This window comes from Anomaloglossus baeobatrachus, chromosome 3 (assembly GCF_048569485.1).
Source record: "Anomaloglossus baeobatrachus isolate aAnoBae1 chromosome 3, aAnoBae1.hap1, whole genome shotgun sequence".
Taxonomy (NCBI): Eukaryota; Metazoa; Chordata; class Amphibia; order Anura; family Aromobatidae; genus Anomaloglossus; species Anomaloglossus baeobatrachus.
The window spans coordinates 71551219-71568920 of NC_134355.1; the positions used below are offsets into that span (position 1 = coordinate 71551219).

Genomic DNA, 17702 nt, shown 5'->3' on the forward strand with positions numbered 1-17702 from the left:
GAGTTTGGCGATACCTTATATGTGGTGGAAATCAACTGTTTGGGCGCATGGCAGGGCTCGGAAGGGAAGGAGTGCCATTTGACTGCAAAATTGGCTGGAATCAATAGCGGACGCCAGGTTGCATTTGGAGAGCCCCTGAGGTGCCTAAACAGTGGCGGTCCCCCACAAGTGACTCCATTCTGGAAACAAGACACCTCAAGGCTTTTATCTAGGTGTATAGTGAGCAGTTTGAATCCACGAATACTTCACAGAATTTGATAAGCTTAGGTTGCCATATTGAAAATTTTCATTTTTTTTCACAAAAATGTTGCTTCAGCATCAAATTTCTCACTTTTTCAAGAGACAACAACAAACCGTGGACCCAACAGGTTGTTATCCAATGTCTTATGAGCACAGGGATACCCCACATGTGGCCAAAAACCTCTGTTTGGATAAATGGGAGGGCTTGGAATGGAAGGAGCACCATTTGAATTCTGGAAAAGTTGAAATAAATTGCGGGCACCATGTCACATTTGCAGGGCCCCTTGGGTACCTATACATTAGAAACCCCCCCACAAGTGACTCCATTTTGGAAACTGGATTTTATTCAGGAGTATAGTAAGCATTTTGAATCCACAGGTACTTCACAAAAATGTTGCTGTAGCAACAAATGTCTCACTTATAGGCTATGTGGCCATGATCAAGCGACACGGCGTCTAGTACACAGTGTCAGCCTCCTGCAGAGATGTGAGTGTTGTCCACGGGAGAACGCAGCTGCCCATGCCCACGATTTGGGTTCAGGCCGCTGTGGAGCTCTATGCTACCTGCAGAGAACACTCTCATCTCCGCAGCATAAATTGACATGCTGAGGCTCGGGAAGCTGCGCCACAGGTCAGTTTATGCTGCGGAGAAAAGAAGCACATTGGGCAAGCACATTGGGCATGGGATTTCTAAAAATCCTTCCACTGTGCTTCTACTGCACAACGCAGCGCTATGGACCCAGGGACACACTATGGACACACTCTGCGCCCAAAACGCTGCAAATCCCGATTATGGGCGCACAGCCTAAAATGCTACAATGGATGAATGGATAATGTCAAACATATATAACGTCCCACCCCCTGCATATTCTAAGCTGGCGCCCTTTAGTGCCTTTCATGTGGCACTAAAGGGTGCCTAGCCTTGTATTTAGCCCCCCAAAAAATTAATAATTAAAATAAACGACGTGGGGTCCCCCCTATTTTTGATAGCCAGCTAGGGTAAAGCAGACAGCTGTAGCCTGCAAACCACAGCTGACAGCTTCACCTTGTCTGGTGATCAATTTGGAGGGCTCCCCAGGCGTTTTTTTAAAAAAAAACAAAAACGTGGGGTCCCCCCCAAATTAGATCACCAGCCAAGGTGAAGCGGACAGCTGGGGTCTGGTATTCTCAGGGTGGGAAGAGCCATGGTTATTGGACTCTTCCCAGCCTAAAAATAGCAGGCCGCAGCCGCCCCAGAAGTGGCGCATCCATTAGATGCGCCAATCCTGGCGCTTCGCCCCAGCTCATCCCGCGCCCTGGTGCAGTGGCAGACTGGGTAATATATGGGGTTGATACCAGCTGTAATGTCACCTGGCATCAAGCCCTGGGGTTAGTGATGTCACGGCATCTGAACAGATACCCGACATCACTAACCCAGTCAGTAATAGAAAAAAATAAAGACAAAAAAAAATTTATTTGAAAAAACACTCCCCGAAACATTCCTCTTTCCCCAATTTATTGAAAATAAAGAAATTCCGGTCGCTGTAATCCATTTTGGAGGTCCCACGCCGACTCTGGATCTTCTAGAATATGGGGGGCACGTTCAGGGAACGTATCCCCCATTTTCTGGAAGAGCAAGCTCTCCATGAGCAGTGTGGGTGCAGTAATCTGAGAATACTGCACTCACACTGCCCCGGTCCAACTTAGGGCAGAGTGACCTGCAGTAACCTCATTCCAGAATATGAGGGGCACGATCACAGAACGTACCCCCCATTTTCTGGAACAGCAGTCTCTCCATGTGAGGAGTGTGGCTGCAGATTATTGCACTCACTCTCCGCCGGTCCACAGTGGAGCAGCCTGTGCAGCAGCGACGTCAGCGTCCCTGCTTGCAGGGATCCAGCTGACAGCCGCTGTCTGCGCATGCGCCGCCAGCATTCAAGAAGGAGGCGGCGTGATCGCGGGACGGATCACCAGACAGGTAACGTAAGACTGGGGGCTGGGGGGGGGGTGACCTAGCGGGACCTGGGGACACCTTTCTGTCGCATGTGACGTGTCACATGCGGCAGAAAGAGCAGAATGAATGCGGCCGCGCGCTGTGCGCCGCCATCTTCCACGCTCCAGAGGGGGGAGGGAGGGTGGCTCTGGAGAACCGGAGGGGGCTCCGGTGACCAGAGGGCTCCGGTGGACCGGAGGAGGGGTCAGGGGGAGGACATTTCCCTCCGATCTGAAATGTTTGATCATTTCAGATCGGAGGGAAATTAATGCAGAGCCGGCGCCGGCGGCAGTTTTCTGTGCGCTTCGGCGCCATTTTCAGTGCTCCAGAGGGGGGGTAGGGGTGGTGGGGTGACTCTCCGGTACCAGGGGCTTTGGGGGCACTAGGGGTTTAGATTTCTTTCTCATCTGACATGTTTGATCATGTCAGATGAAAAAGAAATCAGTTTTACCGGCCATTTCTTTTTTTTTCATGTGTTCGTCGGTATACAGTGTATACCGCCGATCACATGATCGGGGTCCAAAAAAAACACCCCGATTCATAATCTGGGGGGTCTCAGCTACCCCCGGTAGCTGAAACCCCCGAGATTTTCGGTCGCTGGGGGGCGCTACAGGGTTTTTTCGGGCCGCCGCTTTAAAGCGGCGTAACAGAATAAGTACCCTGTTTTGCCGCCGCTTTAAGTCGTACGGCCGTCGTTATGAGGTTAATAGAATGTTTGTTTATTTTGCACTTGATTTCTAAACTTTTAAAAATTCCTAATTTAATAAAACAATATTTAATAGGGTTTCCAGAAAACTTAATTAGAACTAAATGATAACTTGGATAGTGAGGTCTGTAATCCTGTTAGCCCCTTTCCATGCCTGATCCCCCGCATTTTGCTTCCGGTGTGATACTCTGCACAGGACAGTGACTGAAGGGGGCTTGCTGACTGCTTATCTCGCAAACTTTTTTTTTAAGAGAATTGGGCTGGCTTAGGCTAGTTTCACACTTGCGTTGAAAGCCATCCGTTACATTGCGTTGTGTGACGGATGCGTTACATATGATGGCACAACGCATGCAACGGATCGTACAAAACAAAGCTTTTTTTTTTTTTTTTTGTGAACGATCAGCTGATCACCCGGCGGCCGGGCACTCAGCTGAACGTTCGGCCACCGAGAGACAAAATTAAAGTTTCTGTGATTTAAAAAAAAAAAAAAAAAAGAGCATGCGCAGTGAAAAATAGAGTATTCCGCCGCTCAAAAAACGTTACATGCTGCGTTCCTTCCGCCCGGCGGACACAACGCAGCAACGGCCAGCGGAAGCAACGCAGGTACTTTTGGCACAATCCGTCATCCATATAAATCTATGGGAAACAGCGGAATCCGTTAACGGATTCCGTTTTTTTCCAAAAGGGTGGATTGTGACGGAAGGAAAAAAAACGCAAGTGTGAAAGTTCACTTAGCTATTATACCAGGAATTAGTACACTTACATAGATGGACCTAGGGCTTTTTTCAACCTATGCAACTAACTCAACGTTCCTCCACCAATTATACATTTTGCCCTTAAATCATTTATAACCGACAATGTGTGTACTGAGGAAATCATCCAGCCCTTTGTTAAAAGCTGTTATAGTATCTGCCATTACTACCTCTTGTGGTAGGGCATTCCACAGTCTGACTGCTCAAACTGTAAAGAACCCTTTCCTATTTAGCTGCCAGAATCTCTTTTCTTCTACTCGCAGGGAATTCCCCCTGGTCTCTAGTACTTGACTCCATGAATCTGACTCTGCCATCCTGGGTGGGAGGTGTAGCCGCCGGTTGAATGGTCCTTGGCCGCCAACGGCTACTTTTGCGTTACGTCTTTGGCTCTGCTTTTCTGTAAAGAATGCCTCCCTGTATGAATGCTAAAGGCACCGAACATATTCTATACGTATACTGTCTGGTTTCTCCTCTCTGTGACATTTGAGTCATCGCTTTTGCATTTACACAGAATATCTGTTCTCCATTAAACTCTCGCAAAGGCAAATAAACCGTGGCTGCGTAGAAGTGCACATAACTCATCTCTTGTTACAGCTGGGCCTCTCGCCACTTCGGGGGCTTTACCGTCCGCCCCGATCCAGACACATGTGCATTAGGCTGACATTTTGCTCCAGTAAGCACAGGGCAGCATTACACTTCAGCCTTTCAGACGTCCTGCGGGATTTTTAATGGCTTATATCTGGACTAGATGTCGGAGAGTCTCATGTGCAGTGTGCGGATATTGGCGGCAAACGGTGTCATAATGTAACAGCAACATAGAAGGAATGCTGCAGAACCAGGTCCGCCGCCCCATGCAGTTGTGTGGGTAGTGCGCCGATGTTGTTATAGCTGTGGGCCGCTGCCGCTGGTGGGCCTAATCTGAGGGAAGGCAACACAAGTGTTTTTGTATGTCTGGTTTCATTATGTAAAGATTACAAAGGTTTTTTGTTACCAACGATGGAAAAGTTAAGGAATCCAAACCTGAGTAATGCTGAGCTTACCGAGGCATGTACTCTCCAAGAAGGTGTTACAGCGTCTTCAAGAAGGGGCGGCTGCCCAATATCAACGGCCGAACCTTTAGTTAAGATGCATAGTCACATGGCAAGGCTCGTTACATGGGTTTTCCACTTTCCTAAAAAGGGACCCCAAACTATAAAAATATTTAAAATGGGTAATTCACCTCCCCAAATACAGCGTAAGGTCTCAGCTTTTTGGCTGCGGCGGCAATATCCTGTCCTGAAACGACAGGACATTGCCGCCGGAGTCAAACGATCTTTGCCAGGTATGTATGACTCTGAAACTCTGCAACATTTCAGATGAAAACTTTTTTCAAAAGCCACTAGGGGCACCAAGCTGTATGGGGAAATTTAGTTGTAAAGGCCGATACCTGGCGGCTTCTCCCCTGGAGTTATGGATGTCTCCCTCATTGTGGGTAAAGGTAGGGAGAAGCCAGTGGCTTAATTCATGGCTGAAATCATGCAGCCAGTCTTTGATATTTGCCACCCCTGTATTGGGCAGCTTATATACCTTGTCAGATTTCTTTTAAAGTCACGTGGGAAGTGTCTCTATAAGGCTGGCTATTGATTCTTAGATTAGCTGCCTTCAGTTGGTGGAACCATTAATCCACCTTTCTTCAGGGAGAGCTAATTTGCATCGTTGGTCCTTATTAGTCTGACAATTGAGTCTCCACAAGAAATAAATGCTACCCTATAGAGCAGTGTTTTCTAACTTCAGTCTTCAAGGTTGACCAACAGTGCAGGTTTTCTAGATCGAGGTGTTGCAATACTAAGTAAACCCTGAGAACATGACCTGTTGGTGACTTTCGAGGACAGAAGTTGGAGAACACTGCCATAGAGTAATATTTGACCACTGTTGATCAAAAGAGGTCTTCCCATATATTTGGTCAGCTGAGTTGTCGTTACAGGCCCATAGGCACCCTGTGCCACCATATTATTCATCCACCATTATGTTTTCCACTAGAAATAATGTTTCTAGGGAATGATGCCTACATTGCATGTTATAATAAAACTAGAGACACTCAGAAGTCAAGCTTGGTCCACATTTGTCTATGGGCAACATCTGTACAACACAGATTGTGCCGTTTCAAGCATAATATCTTAAAGGCCCCCCCCTTCAAGTTCTGTCTTCAGGCGTGCACCACTCCACTGCCCTCCAGCTTCTTGCATATGCCTCTGATGATTGACAGTTCAGACCGGTAGCATGACTGCGTTGCTGGCCTTGGCTGTGCGCTTTTCCATGTGGCTAGCAGAGGCCCTATTTGCCTCCTCAACATCAGTGAAGCACAGGGACACTAAAGCTGGTCAGATCCAGCAATCCGGCCAACCTCAAAACAACTTATAACATTCTTTAGCAAAGAGCTTGTAAGCGCTGTGCTCCTTGTCTAGTGGATTGCCCACCTCTGTTGGGCTGCAGAGGTAGCCAGTAATCTAGGCAGTGAGCAGTAATTTATAGACTTAAAAATCCCACCATTCTTCAGAACATAGAGGATTCTTTAATAAGATGTAAATTGCAGACTGTCTTTACAAGCACTTCACCATTCTACCCATTGAAGCAGATGAGAGCTCCTTAAAGACATCAGTGAATGCCGCAGTCTTCTCTTCAGATCATTGAATTTCTTAGTTTTGCTTTTCCTTGACCAAACCACTTTAATTGGTTAGTAAGAATAGATAATAGATACTGACCCATTTATCAAGCGCAATTCCTCCGAGGATTCTGCACAGAATTCTGGGATCCATGAAGCACAATCTAATATCAGGAACTTTTGTGATGATCCTCCGTCCTCCGTTCTTCTTCGCCTTCTGCTAATGAATAGGTGTGAACTGATTCCACAGGTCACAGTCCAATGCACAGTAAATGAGGTAAAACCTCAATGCACTTATTTACCCAAGGAATCAGAAACTGTATAGTTATCTTTATATACACATCTACATACTTACAAATATATAAATCTCTGTAATTGGGCTTCTAAGCTGCACCCCTGGAATTTCCCCCCAAAATACCACTTTTAATTAACATTTTCATAAATCCAGTCCTTTTTGAGGTCAACTTTGTCAGGCCTGTTGGCATATATGGATTTGTAGAACTATTACTCCTCACTACTGGGTCTTCATCACATTTGCAGCATTAGGCCCTTGTCTGGGACGGGGCCATGAAGTGAAAAAGACCTGGTGGCAAGTGAAGGTTCTAGAGTTGGTGCGAATTGCTTCACAGCTTCTGGTCCAGTGACAACATCTGTAATAGAGGCCAACAAATGGAAGTCTTGTAAACCACCTTCTACCTGACCGCATCCGATTCACCTGATTTTGATTTGCCGACCTGGCACAACGTCATGATTGCGCTATTACCCACATGTAATGTCTCCCAGGCCGGCTAATCCAAAGAGCCGCAGATGGTGGCTATTAGGAGGTAGTTCTCAGGGCTTCCGCCTGACGGCCACAGATTACTAACCTTGACGACTGGACCAGGACCTGCGAATCAAGTCACACCGACTCTAGAAGTGTCTGGTCCTATATGACACTGCCCATAAGGTGTAAGAGTATAATATTTATTATTATAGTGCCATTTATTCCATTGCACTGTACATGTGAAAAGGGGTACACATAGTAGGGACAAGTACAATAATCATAAACAATACAAGGCACAGACATGTACAGGAGGAGAGAGGACCCAGCCCGTGAGGGTTGTCTACAATGGATCGGTGAGGATACAGTAGGTTGCTGTAGAGATGGTCGTGCGGTGCTATAGCAGACTGAGTGTTACGGTAGGTTGTAGGCTTGTCGGAAGAGGTGGGTCTTCAGGTTCCTTTTGAAGCTTGTCAAGGTAGGCGAGAGTCTGATATGTTGTGGCAGACCATTCCAGAGTATGGGTGAGGCATGGATGCGGTGGTGGGAAGAGGAGATGAGAGTGGAGTGGAGTAGAGAAGGAGATCTTGTGAGGATTGAAGGTTACGTGTGGGTAAGTACCGGGAGACTAGTCACAGATGTAGGGAGGAGACAGGTTGTGGATGGCTTTGTAGGGGTTAGGGTTTTGAACTGGAGTCATTGGGCAATGAGAATCCAGTGAAGGTATTGCAGAGAGGAGAGGTCGGGGAGTAGCGGGGGACAGGTGGATTAATCGGGCAGCAGAGTTTAGAATAGATTGTAGGGGTGCAAGACTATTAAAAGGGAGGCCAAAGAGCAGGAGGTTGCAATAGTCCAGGTGGGAGATAAGGGAATCTACTAGGGGTTATTGCAGCTTTTTGGGAAAGGAATGTACAAATCCAGGAAATAATAATGGAAAGACTGAATACATCCCTGAAATTCGGTTTAACAAATGTGGTGGAGTTGTTTACACCGAAAGCTGTAAAATAAATATTTAATTTATATCAATATTAACAAGAAACTTCCATTAGTTTATGACTAAGCAACCTAATATAAAACCTGTTACTTTACTCTCTGAAGAGTTAGAAAAACTGCGAGCACGATGTCGCCATTGGAAAGGCTTCATATTCTGCATCACCGGAGAAGGCAGAGTGATGAGCGAGGCTGGAATCTGTGCGCATCGCCCCAAGGGATTCACCAGATGTAAAACGCCTCCTTAGTTCCTGAACCGGTCTCTGGGTATTTTCAGTTTTCTGCAGCTTCACTGAAAAGGATAAAGTTAATGCACCTATGGAACAAGGAATGGCGGAGCGGCTCCACTGACAGACGCTCACTGAAGGGTTATGAGAGGTTGGAATTGATAGGTCAGGGTACACTGTCATCTGTATTCCCAGTTTGAGTAGGATGAAATTATATAATATATATAATCACAGTATATCTATTTACTTCATCTGCTCCATAATGAAGCCATCGCTTTCGAGTCCTTGTGTTGTACAATGTCTACCATGGTCATTGTCAGACGTTATCAGGAGAGACTGGGATGAACCAGAAAGATAATTGTAGTAACTGTTATGATATGTAAATTGTTTGATCTCCACCAATTCTTCCATCCCGCTCCACAATCTTGTGGTTTTGTTTGTTTTTTTTAAACAATAGGAGATCTAGAAAATGTCAGGTTGTCTGTAGGATGTATCTCTCCCCTTGTTTCATGCAGATAGGCATTGCCAAACATTTGCCTGCTCCCCCTGCCTCCATACATAGAGCTTGTGTTATTGGGGCAAGGCTGTGAAGTTGGTAAACCAATTTTCTACACTCACTGGAGCTCCGACTACTATTCCGTCATAAAGGGGCTCATGGATTATATAATTGGCTTATTGACTGCTCATTTCAGTAACTAATTTTTACGTTTTGTTTTTTTTGGAGAAGGGGGCTGGCTTAGCTATTATAACAAATCTCTACATTTAACTCCTCAAATCTGACTCCATCAACGTGGGCGGGGAGATACAGTTGTCAGTTGAATGCTGTTAAGGATTATTTTTATTATTTTGTGAAATTTAAAGCTTTATTTATTTTAATCTTGAAAGTCTGTGTACTGAGATCATGACATGGCACAAGATCTGTCACATCATAATGTGAGCACCAGTGATGAGTGAGCACTACAGTGCTTGGTACTTGTTAAGAGCAGTTGGATGCTTGGATCGGCGCGACTCGAGTATATGGAAGTCAATGAGGGACTTGAGTGGTTTTCCAGAAGAGTTCCTGGAAAAATACTTTAGTCCCCCATTGACTTCCATTATACACGGGTACTCATGTCGCACCCATCCGAGCATCCAACTGCTCGTTACGAGTACCCAGCATGGTATTGCTCAATCATCACTAGTTACGAGTACTGAGCATCCGAGCATAGTAGTGCTCGCTCATGACTAGTTAGGAGTACTGAGCACTTGAGCATGGTAGTGCTCACTCATCACTAGTGAGCACTTCACTTTCACTTTGCGGGATCTTGTGAATACATTCATACTGTCAACATTGGCCAAGTACATTTTACTCAAAAACATACTTTGAAAAGTTGACCGAAAACTCTGTCTTTGGGTACTACTCCGAGACCGATTTCTGGCGATTTCTCCCCTCCCAGATATTTTTGATTTATAGGTTTCCATGTGAGAGGCTTATCAATCAACTGGAGAGGGGTGGGGAGAAACTTTTGGGAAACTGCCTCTCACGAGTCATAAGGGACCAGTTTCTTGACGGCTTCTCAAAGTATGTTTTACTCTAAAATACTGCGCAATTATAACATCTCTTGCAGCAATCGTGCAGCTATCATCTCCCCATAATTTGGGCATGATAAATCTAATCACCGGTTCCCTTTTAAAATTTACACTTCTTTTCACCCTGGATCCCCCCCCCAATAGCAAAATCCATTTTAGAAGCCTTTTTTGTTTTTTTTTTTTTTTCTTTTTCTTTTTCATGCATATCACAGCCTGTGTGGTTTCAATAACAATATGTTCTTGGAAAATTCTCTAGAACTGTCCCTAAGGGAAAAAATGGTAAAAATCCACGCTAGAATTCCCCGCAGTGTAAAGCAGATGATCGTGTGCTGTTACAGGTAGGATGACTACCGGTTTCTCCGCTGTATAAATTGCTGTGGAGACACTATTAAAGGTAGTGGCTAGTGTGTGCGGCGGAGTAGGATGCTCCGAATTTCCTGTTGTGCAGACCAGCTCATGCATGACTAGCAGAGACTTTCCAATCTCACAACCCGTCAGATAATTTCATGGCTTTTATGCAATGTTCAATAAACCTAATATATCAGCTATAATGTCGTCCTATTCATCACATTGTGCTCTACTGCTGTGTGCAAACAGCTCGTTCTGTGCCTGAAAACAAAAAAAAAAAAATACAAAATTGTGCCACTTGTAGTTATAATTTGGCTTGAGAGATTATGAAGATTGGTCTTCATGAGCATCAGAGGGTCCTCACTGAAAGATATTCTCAGAATATGACCCCTTGTTTAAATGAGGGCTTTGAGTACTTAATATCACAATCAGTACATTAAAAAAATTATATATTTTCAGAAGCCTCATTATCAACACAGACAGGATTTCAATGACCGATGGCACCTCCTATACACAGGTGGTATCTGAGGATCCACCATTCACAAAAGATGTCGCCCCCTTCCCTTAACAATGCCCTTAACACAGGCTAAGTTAATAGGATTAGAGTCGGTCTATTGCTGCAAATGTGCATGTGCGCTAAAGGCATCAAAATTCTGGGCAGCTTGCATCGTGAAAACTAAGGTACTTGCCCTGCAACACATTTATTAAAGGGGAAGCAACCATCAGGATCTTCATATATAAAGTAAAGCCAGAGCTATACTGGCGCTAGGATGCTGAATGTAAGCATAGCTTCTGTTCTGAGATTGGATGTTTTATTTCAGAAATATGTGCAAGTAAAGTTCCAGCAATGCACTGCTATTTGATTGACAGGTGCAACAGGAATATGTGGGTCGGGTCTTGCTATTTATTCCTGCCCTTGTCTGCCTGCGCCTTAATTAACATCTATGACCTCAACAAGGGGAGGAAGGGCAGGCAGGGGCGGCAATAGATAGCAATACCCGACCCACATATTCCCTTCTTGTTGCACCTGTCAATCAAATAGTGGTGCATTGTAGGAACTTTACTTGCACATATTTCTGAAACAAAACCTCTAACCTCAGAACAGAAGCTATGCTTACATTCGGCATCCTAGCACTGGTATAGCACTGGCTTTACTTTATATATGAAAATCCTTTTGGTTGGTTCCCTTTAAGTGTCTTACACACTTTGCAGACACCTTTCTCTCCGCTACTGGGTGATGCAGGCAAATCCTGCGCCTGGCTTCACCTGTGCAGTGCGCATGTGCCAAGGCAAGTCCAAAGAATTTCTGAACGTCCTTATGCGAATACTAGAATTTTCCTCCACTACAATGTTTTAAAAACCACAGTGGAAAAATTAGTAACCCTAACCTTGCACATATCCAACTATGTAAATCTCAGGAAAACGTGATCAAAAGAACTTGTGCAGTTTTGGTGCCTTGAGCTTCAGCAACATGGCTCTCATATTGCTCAGGTCCCTGTTTCGGGAATACCAAATGCCCTGCGTCATATGGCCAAAATATAATATTGTATAGGGGCAAGATTGGCTTCCTTTTGAACAAACTGGAAACATTTTTCCCACGATTTTCATTTGGGAAAGGTTTAGGTGCAGTGCTGTGACCAGATGTGATCAAGTTCTGGCAGAACATCTACAGACACATTATGGAGATTAGTTTAGGACATTGCCTCCATCCTAACCTTCGCAGTAATGCCACTTATGAGTTACATGTAAAAGGATTTGGCACATGTTGGGCATATAACTTCAGCTGTGGGTAGAGCTCCTGACCGTTTTCGGTACAGTAAGGCTTCTTTGACATGAACGTACTTTGGCTGCAATTTAGGATCCACGATCGTACTGGTTCTGCTGAGCTTGGTGTAAGCCCTAAATTATGGCTATTACATCCGCTTAAAGAATACTGTTAGTTATTAGCTGTTTATTTCTCCTAGGGCTGTGTTCACACCTGTATTGGAAGTTCTTTTAGGGTAGGTGCACATGGTTTTTTGGAGTGGGCTTGCTTTCCCAAAAAACCCTTTGAAATTGCGATAACAATTCTTGACTTTTCCGAATTTACGTCTTTTGTAAAAACATGTCACTGTCCATCTGTTCAGTGTTTTTAAGCATTTTTTTTTTTTCTGCTTCAGGTTTTGAAAAATGCCTGGTGTGGAAAAAAAAAATAATGGAAGCATATGTCACTGTTTAAAGTTTGAAGCCAATTCCATCAATGTCCAACCAAAGGAACATCCAAGATGGGCGATTATTAGTCTGTTAGTTCAGCAACAATCGTTCTATGCACATAGACTATTATTGTTCTCGGCAGCACAGGACAATGTGCCGCAGGCTTAATCATTTCACCTGATCGATTATTTTTCTTACTCTGTGCGATATTGGCAGCCTATGCATAATGGTCAATTATCATGAAAGGAGCGTTCTTGGTCCTCCGATTGGCAGACGTTTTACGGCCACGGTTCGGCTAGGCAGTGTAACGTGAGCAGTGGACCGGTTTTTACTCCCCCATGATATTGGATGATGCCACAAAAACCGTTATCAATGCAAATGTATATGTAAATGAGTCATTTTTTTGGACAGTTGAACTTAATTTTCTTTTTCTTCCCCCATGTTTCAGATTTAAGCAAAGCCATGTCTGGTGGAGGGATGTCCCAGTTCCAGGAAGCCATCCGGCAGGAGCTGGAAGAGGCCATGAAGTTGGACCTGGAGAAAATCCTGTCTACAGCCCCGGAGTCTGAATTAGAGGTATGCTTCATGTATTCCCTTCAGATTTCAGGTGGCACCTGTTGGTTATACAGCAGATGTGCCACCCGTAATGGGTCTTTCCAACATTAATGGCTTGTGTAATGGGTGTACCCAGGATTGAAAGTTCTTCACTAGCCAGAACCCATTCTGAATGAAACGAAGGAGCTCATGGTCAACATCATATTCATTGTATATGGGATTGCCCAAGAAATCAGAATCTAACGCCTAGCTATTTCTGCTTCTCCCATAGACCATGAATAGTGAAGGTCAAGTGTGTGCAGGATCCCGTCCACTAAGTGGTTCCTTATCATATTGATAGAGGATGGAATACTTTGTTGTCCCATTAGGGTAAATTCACACTGCAGAATTTTCTGAGAATGGCCCAGTCATCTGAGAAGATCTTTCTGAAATCTTTTTTTACTTTCAGCCGAAGCAATGCCGTTCAGGTGCCTGGGTCATGTGCACATGGAGTTTTTGGAGGAGGTTTGAAACTCTACAAATCCTCATCCAAATCATGGAGTTTCTGCTCCAAAATTCAGCAAAAAGACTCTGTGCACATTGCCTAAGACTGTTCTGTAAGCAAAAACTCGACCTGTGTTTGCACTGGACTTCCCGGCAGAAATCCAAGGCTGAGCTTTGGCGATCTGCCACAGATTTGCAGTGCAAAGTGCCATAGACTCGTATGCGGATCAGCCTCATTCAGGTGGTCAATCCACATTTTGGTGAAATGGACATGTTTTTTTTGTAGATGTAGGGATAGAAATGACTTTTGTAAATTTTGGGCCTAAAAGTATTTACATCGATTGTAGATGCAACGACGTTTTCCCATTCTCGTTGGTTTGTGGCGACCTTCATGTAGATCATGGCACAATAAGAAAAAATGTTTTTTAAGAAAAAAAAAAACAACCTCCCTTTGAACAGTGTGTAAGTCTCTGAAATTCCTGCAGCAATTCCTGCTGTGTTTAAATACACCTTTAAAAGGAACCGGTCAGGAGATTCATGCTGCCTTAACGAGGTATTGTAGTTGGCGCATTACAAGAAAATACCTTGAAAAGCCGTCCGGAGACGGTGCATCTCGGAAGACTCGTCTGAGGCAAGTCCCCTCAGCTTCTCCCCGCCCGGCTCCCTCTGATTGATGGGGTCTCTCCAGATGTATGTGTAAGGAGGGACCTCTGAGTCTAGGGGTAGGTGTTCGGAAGAGGTCTCCACAAAGACCTGCACTGGACTAGTAAGCCAAAATGGAGATATGGCCTCAATAAGCAGCCGAATATGAAAATGTATTATGCACACAAGTCACAGTAATACTGGGGTTTATGAGCAGCATCATAGACCTTAAAGACAACCAGTCACTAGATTTGGTGACTGTATAAACTGCAGCCGCCGCCACTGAGATCTTACATACAACATTCCAGAATACTGTATATAAGAGCCCAGGCCGCTCTGTAGAATGTAAAAAACACCTTTAGAAAACTCTCCTAGGGAGTGGTCCGGTCCAGTGGGTGTCGCTGATCTCCAGTCCGGCAACTCCTCTCTGCTGTGATCTCCGTCCTCCTTCTACCCAGTCCAGTGTGGATGACGCGTCTGTCATCCACACAGGCCGATATTGCGGTCCTGCGCATGCGCACTTTGATCTGCCTTGCTAAGGGAAAACCAAAATACTCTAATGCGCATGCGCAAGGAGAAGTTACAGACCACTCACTAATGCGCACTACAGTACTTTGATCTGCCCTGAGCAGACAGATCAATGTGCGCCTGCGCAGGACCTCAATGCAGGCGAGTGTGCGTCACACACACGGGCCTCAGAAGGAGCATGGCGATTGCCACAGAGAAAAGGTGCCGGACAGGAAAGAGGTGGTGCTAATCGGACGGCCACTTAGGTGAGTATTATAAAAGTGATTTTTATGTCCTACACAGCGGCCTGGGCTCCTATATTCAGTATTGTGGAATGCTGTATATAGAGGCTCACTGGTGGTGGCCGCAGCTTATCGGCCCCAAATCTGGTGACAGGTTCCCTTTTTAAGTCTGTCGCAGAGTACATCCATCCATCCATCCATCCATCCATCCATCCATCCATCCATCCATCCATCCATACACACACACACACACACACACACACACACACACACACACACACTTTGCTCCTTACATGTTTTACATGGGTCTATTGGAGTTGGTGAACATTTACGGTCATAACCTTCATAGACAAAAAACAGCTAAATGGGTATTCCCGTCTCCAAGATCCTATCCCAATTTGTAGTAGGTGTAATAATAATATTAGGAAATGCCTCCAATTAGAAATGTAGTATAGTTCTCCTGATAAAGCCAGTATCCATGGTTACATCCACTCATATAGTGACAATTAGTTGCTTGTGATCATAACCATGAATACCTAAGTTGCAATGCCCTGCACATGAGGTAAGAGACTGGCTATATCAGGAGAACTATACTACATTTCTAATGGGAGGTATTTGCTAATACTATTATTATTACACCTACTACATATTGAGATGGATTCTTGGAGATGATAATACCCCTTTAACTGCCTTGCTAAAGAATAACAGATTGGAAATAATGGTTTATGTGGCATACATTACATTCTGCTCCTCAGTAATGGTATAGGGCAGTGAGCTGTGTTTGGTGTGGCCTGGTCTCCATCATACTCTGGCTTCATTGCTGCCCTGTATAGTAATGATAGGACAGATGTGTAGGTCCTCTATTATCATTATTATGGGTTGCAGCCATGTGTAACTTGCCAAACCAAACAATGTTGCATTCCAGTGTCCTTAGACTTCGCTTATCAACTTCCTGGTTAATGTTTGATTTCAGCCTCCGATGCTGTAATATTGCATGCCGTCCGCCTGTCCACAGTGCTTTGCCTAATTTTCTGTCTGTTCCAAGGGATGATTGATCATTTTTAGCTGTGCAACTTCTCTGTAGTTTGCATTTAGATGGCTATCCATTGTATATGAACCCGGTCAATAGTGTACAACTACATGACCGGTCTATATTATGGACTTGTGGGCACTTCATCTTTTTTAAATAGATAAAATTGCAGACAACCCCTTTAAGAAATATATAAAGATGCTTGTAAAAACGGGCAACTTTGCAAGTGTTCGCTTATTGTAATCTCTCTTTTTAAATATCGTAGGGATTTTTAATTTGATAGTTTAGTTTACAGCTTGTAGTTTACCGGCCAATGCTGCAGTCCCATCAGTGATGGCCTGTCATTTAGGCAAGGAGCGCAGCTATTCCGGCCAGGTTCTGCCCTCTTGTCGTCCTTCTTGGGTCTGCAAAGACAGATGTACCTTTTTACTTGCAGCACAGAAGAGCAAATAGTTTGGGACTGTCCATCTTTTAGAGTTCACCACTCCCCGCCAAGCAGGACGGCTGGAGAGGCATGCACTCCATTATCTGCAGGACGGAGTTGAGTAGCTGAGCTCAGTACATCAAAGGAATCTGTCAGTTTATTATTTTTTTTAGGGGTACTTCTCACATAGCGAGATTGCTAGCGAGATGTGTGTGACACTGAGCAGCAATCTGGCCCCTGCTGTGAGATCGCTGCTCGTTGCACACAGTGCTGGTTCATTTTTTGGACGTCACTCTCCCGCTGATAAGCACACATCGCTGTGTGCGACAGCGAGAAAGCAACGATTTGAATGTGCAGGGAGCAGGGAGCCAGCGTCTGGCAGCCTGCGGTAAGCTGTAACCAAGGTAAATATCGGGTAACCAAGCGAAGCCCTTTGCTTGGTTACCCGATATTTACCTTGGTTACTAGTGTCCACCGCTCTCACGCTGTCAGTGCCGGCTCCCTGCTCCCTGCACAAGTAGCCGGAGTACAAATCGGGTAAATAAGCACAGCGGTTTGCTTAGTAACCAGATGTGTACTCTGGCTAGTAGTGCAGGGAGCCAGCGCTAAGCGGTGTGCGTTGGTAACCAAGGTAAATATCGGGTAACCAAGCGCTTGGTTACCCGATATTTACCTTAGTTACCAAGCGCAGCGTCGCTTGGGGCTGGTCCATGGTGAGATCTGCCTGTGTGACAGCTCACCAGCGACCATGTAGCGAGGCACCAGCGATCCTGACCAGGTCAGATCTCTGGTGGGATTGCTGGAGTGTTGCTAAAGTGTGATATGGTACCCTTAGTTCAATTCAAATGTTATCTTTAAATAGGGCTTAAGGAGACCTTTCATAATCTGTAAGTTGTATTGTTCTACCTTATCCTGTTATCTTGCTGTAAGCTCCATAGAATTGTCTCCTGCACACTAGTCAAGTGTATGTAAATACAATTTGCATATTCACTGCTCCCCCCCCCCCCCACCTCCCAGTGCATTCACTATCACTGCTGAGGTGTGGGACATAGTATGGGTGGGGGCAGCAGTGCAAATTCAGTTCAGATTTACTATCACTGATGCCAGCACAGAGATGGGAGGGGGAGCAGTGAATATACAGTTTGTATTTACATATGCTTGAACAGTTACTATAGCACACTGAATTCTATGGAGCTTACAACAAGATAACAGGAAGAAAGAGCAATAAGTTACTGATTCTGAATGGTCTCCTTAAGCCCAATTTTAATATAACATTAGTATTGTACTACAAAATCACCACAGATTCCCTTTTACATATTTTATATTTTCCTATAGAGCTTAATGTAACACCATCTGACTGCAACGCTTTTGTAAAAAAAAAACAGAAAAAAAATTGCAAATTTTTTTTTTTTTTTTTTTTAG

The 17702-nt window shown here is 44.7% G+C and overlaps 1 protein-coding gene across 2 annotated transcripts in view; it reads left to right on the top strand.

Annotated features, from left to right (window-relative positions):
- The window catches only part of UGP2 (UDP-glucose pyrophosphorylase 2), a 106973-nt gene that overhangs the window by 34908 nt on the left and 54363 nt on the right, over positions 1-17702 (top strand). For both annotated transcript variants that reach the window (XM_075339253.1, XM_075339252.1), the window contains exon 2: positions 12846-12973. In XM_075339253.1, the coding sequence (XP_075195368.1) occupies positions 12860-12973 (114 nt within the window). In that variant the 5' untranslated portion in view covers positions 12846-12859. The remainder of the gene's footprint in view (positions 1-12845; positions 12974-17702) is intronic.